The 3,527-nt window shown below is 45.1% G+C and overlaps 1 protein-coding gene across 1 annotated transcript; it reads left to right on the top strand.

Moving 5' to 3' along the window:
* The first annotated feature begins 368 nt into the window (after positions 1-368).
* Positions 369-3,101, top strand: LOC147460558 (pentatricopeptide repeat-containing protein At2g03380, mitochondrial-like). Its single transcript, XM_086508007.1, has one exon. It carries the CDS (start codon positions 1,084-1,086, stop codon positions 3,031-3,033), a length of 1,950 nt encoding a protein of 649 aa, XP_086364133.1. The 5' UTR covers positions 369-1,083; the 3' UTR covers positions 3,034-3,101.
* The last annotated feature ends 426 nt before the right edge of the window (positions 3,102-3,527 follow it).

Raw genomic sequence — 3,527 nt, 5'->3', positions numbered from 1 at the left:
ACATTGGCCCTACGTATCAACCAAAGCATAGCACAACATGTCCCTCCAACAGCCCTTAGTAGCAATCCACAGCCATGTTTGCGTTTTATGGCTTCTCATCATTCTCATGATCATGCTCCTTTTGCTCTTTTTCCTCCTCAGGCTCACCTAACTCTACTTGCTCATCACCCTCCCTCTTCTCTTCGCCCTCCTCATTCCCTTCTCTTCTTGATCCCTTTCTTGTTATGATTTTGGATTCATCGTTGTCACTCAACACCATACTCATCCTTTGTTTGTGTGGACGTTGATCATCAAGGGGCTTACCCGTCTTTGATCCAAAATGAACAAGTTGCTTTGATGATACTAAGGATTGTATAAGTGCTGAAATGATAGGGTTCCTCGGCTAGCCTTGCTGTGCATATCCTCCCATGAGGGCACTTCAAGGACGCATCTGGGTAAAACAGCCAAGAGCTTCTGCCATGTTTGCGCTATATCTTGCCACTGTTGTTCAAGAGTTTCCTTTCCACAGCCATGTTTGCGGTCTTAGGCCTATGTCACTCTGAGGTGGCGCCTTACTTGGGCATAGGCGCCTTGGAGGGTTGTCCGGTCGGCCCCACACTAGGCGGACGGACGATCTGAACGAGAATGAAAAAGAAGCCGACTGTGAATTCTATGACCAATCAGCTGAGCGAAGCCGGGGGCTGGACGAGGGGAAGGGGTGCCCATCGCATGGGCTGCTGAGCTTGAAGAGGCAGCCATGCTGGAGAGGAAAATTGTGACCTCCATCACGTGTGACAGGGAAAGGCCATGGAGGCTCGTGTTATTGGACCGTGTCCGTCCCGAAGGGTCTGACCCGGGTCTTAGAAAATCATGGTAAGGACCCGGCCTTTCCTATTTCAGTGGGCTACACGAGGAACACACAACACAATCATTGAGGGCCCGATCGACCATGGCCCCTGTCAGATTGTCTCATGCGGAATTCTCAGCATCCATCGCCATGGCTGGCATTCCAGATCTGGCAAGGCGCCATGCATCCAAGAGAAGACACTGCATGTGTAATGTTTGTGTGTGCGCAATTATGACAATAATGTTACTTAAGGTGAAATGCTTCCACAGCCATCAATCAAGAACCTTGAGTGCATCGTGTGCAGATGCACAAAAGCCAGAAACCTTTCCTTGGCGCTCTCCACATATGTTCACCTCCAGAACACTGGGCTTCAAACGCATGTGACCCTCAGTAACTTTCTTCTCTCCATGCTAGCAGACGTTGGAAGCATGTGCAATGCTTTGAAGATTTTCCATACACTGCCAACAGATGATAAGTCTAGATGGGATCATCTCATCAATGGCTACCTGAAGCATGGGGAGGAGAGACTTGCTCTCTTGGTGTATCAAAAAATGCAAGAAGATTGTGCTCTCCTTCCTAGCTCACACACCCTTGTTGCTCTCCTGAAAGCTTGTGCAAAGTTGAAGGATGTGAAGAGAGGGCAGCTCATTCATGATCAGATTTTTGGGTTGATGGATACAGATGTTTATATTGGGGGAGCTTTGGTTGACATGTATGCCAAATGTGGTTATCTTACGAAGGCACAGGAAGTGTTTGATGCTCTTCCCATCGTAAATGTTGTTGTTTGGAATGAATTGATCGGAGGGTATGTGTGCAACAATAAATGCAAGGAAGCTTTGGACATGTTTGAAGAGATGCAGGCTAAGGGACTATCTCCAAATCCAGTGACTTATGTATTGATCTTAAAAGCTTGTAGCAGGATTGGTGCAGAGGAAAAGGGCGCATCAATACATCAGGTTATTGCAAGCAAAGGCCTATTGTCAAACCTTCATGTGTGTAGTGCACTAGTAAACATGTATGTCGAATGTGGACTAATTCAAAAAGCACAAGATTTATTTCAAACATTTTCCCAAAAAAATGTGGTGATTTGGAATGTGTTGATTGCAGCCTATGCCAAGCTTGAGCATGGTGAGGAAGCACTTCACCTTTTTCATCAGATGCAACATGAGGGGGTGCCTCCAAATGGTGTCACATTTGCTTCCATGCTTATGGCTTGTGGGAGTATTGGTTCGATGGACAAGGTCAATGAATTGCATGCTGAGATTGAAAGAAGAGGGCTGCATAAAACAAATGTCTTTGTTGCCAGTGGTTTGGTTGATATGTACGCAAAATGTGGCGCACTTGCAAAGGCGCGGGAATTGTTTGATCTACTTCAAGAGAGGAATGTTGTCACATGGAATGCGCTCATTGCAGGGTATGCTCATGAGGAGCATAATGAAGAGGCGTTATATTGCTTTGCACAGATGAAGCTGGAAGGAATTTCACCCAATCCAGTCACATACACTTGTGCTTTAAAAGCGTGTGGTGCGGCAGGGGTAGCAGAGAAGGGCATTGAGATACATGAAGAACTCACAAGAAAAGGACTACTGAGGAAAAACCACTTTGTGGGCAGTGCATTAGTGGATATGTATGCCAAGTGTGGCCTGCTTGCAAAGGCACAAGATGTTTTTGATATGCTTCCAGTGCGAAACATTGTCACGTGGAGCGCATTGATCTCAGGATACGCTCAAAGTGGAAGGGCCGAAAATGCACTCTTCATGTTTGGGAAGATGATCAGCGAAGGAAACGAGCCGGATCGAGTAGCATTTGTAAGTGTTCTTAATGCTTGTAGTCATGCAGGTTTAGTAGAGACTGCCCAAACATATTTTGAGGCAATGTCTGAAGAGTATGGCATCCCTCCTTGTTTTAGCCATCAGATTTGCATGGTCGATCTGTTTGGCCGTGCAGGGCAACTTCAAAGTGCGGCTCAAATTATGGGCAAGACACCGTTCCATCCTGATCTAGTTTCATTCGTCTCCCTTATGGGTGCTTGTCGAAAGTGGGGTGATGTCGAGCAGGGTAGACGAGCTTTTAGACAGGCAGTATGCCTTAATGAGAAGGTGGGTGGTGCCTACGTTTGTATGTATAATATCTATGCAGATAGTGACATAGTTGAGAATGAGACAGTAGTTGTTCAGGAAAAATCTGGATTTGGTACAGTAAACTAGACCTAGCAATGAATTTCGGTAATCTTGGGGCTTTGCCTATACTTAACTATTTTGGTGCCCCTTGCTGATGCCTGAGGATTCATTAAAACAATGTGCATGCTTGAGAGAGAGAGAGAGAGAAGAAGAAGAAGGAAAAAAAACGAGAATTTTAATGTCGTAGGAACAATTCCAAGGGACCTCGTCTATGAGGTCTCTCGGGATTGTTCCTACAATGTTAAAAATTCATACCAGCTAAGAAACCCTAAAAAATCCTACCATTTTCTCAATAACAATTTTTTTCTATCTTAGGGTTTAGTAAGTGGTAATTACCAAAATGTTTAGTCACTACATGCTACCAAGCTTGGGGCATTTTATATCAACCATATCATCATCATATATTAGGATATTATAGCATATCAACCTATGCATAGCTAGAGATCCTTGTACCAGGAGGAAGCATCTAGAAGGTGAACATAACTCTTTAACACTCCCTCTCAACGACAATGGCGGAATCT

Source organism: Adiantum capillus-veneris, chromosome 3, assembly GCF_014529385.1.
Source record: "Adiantum capillus-veneris isolate H3 chromosome 3, ASM1452938v2, whole genome shotgun sequence".
In the NCBI taxonomy this organism is placed as follows: Eukaryota; Viridiplantae; Streptophyta; class Polypodiopsida; order Polypodiales; family Pteridaceae; genus Adiantum; species Adiantum capillus-veneris.
This window is presented reverse-complemented; position numbering and strand designations above follow the sequence as displayed.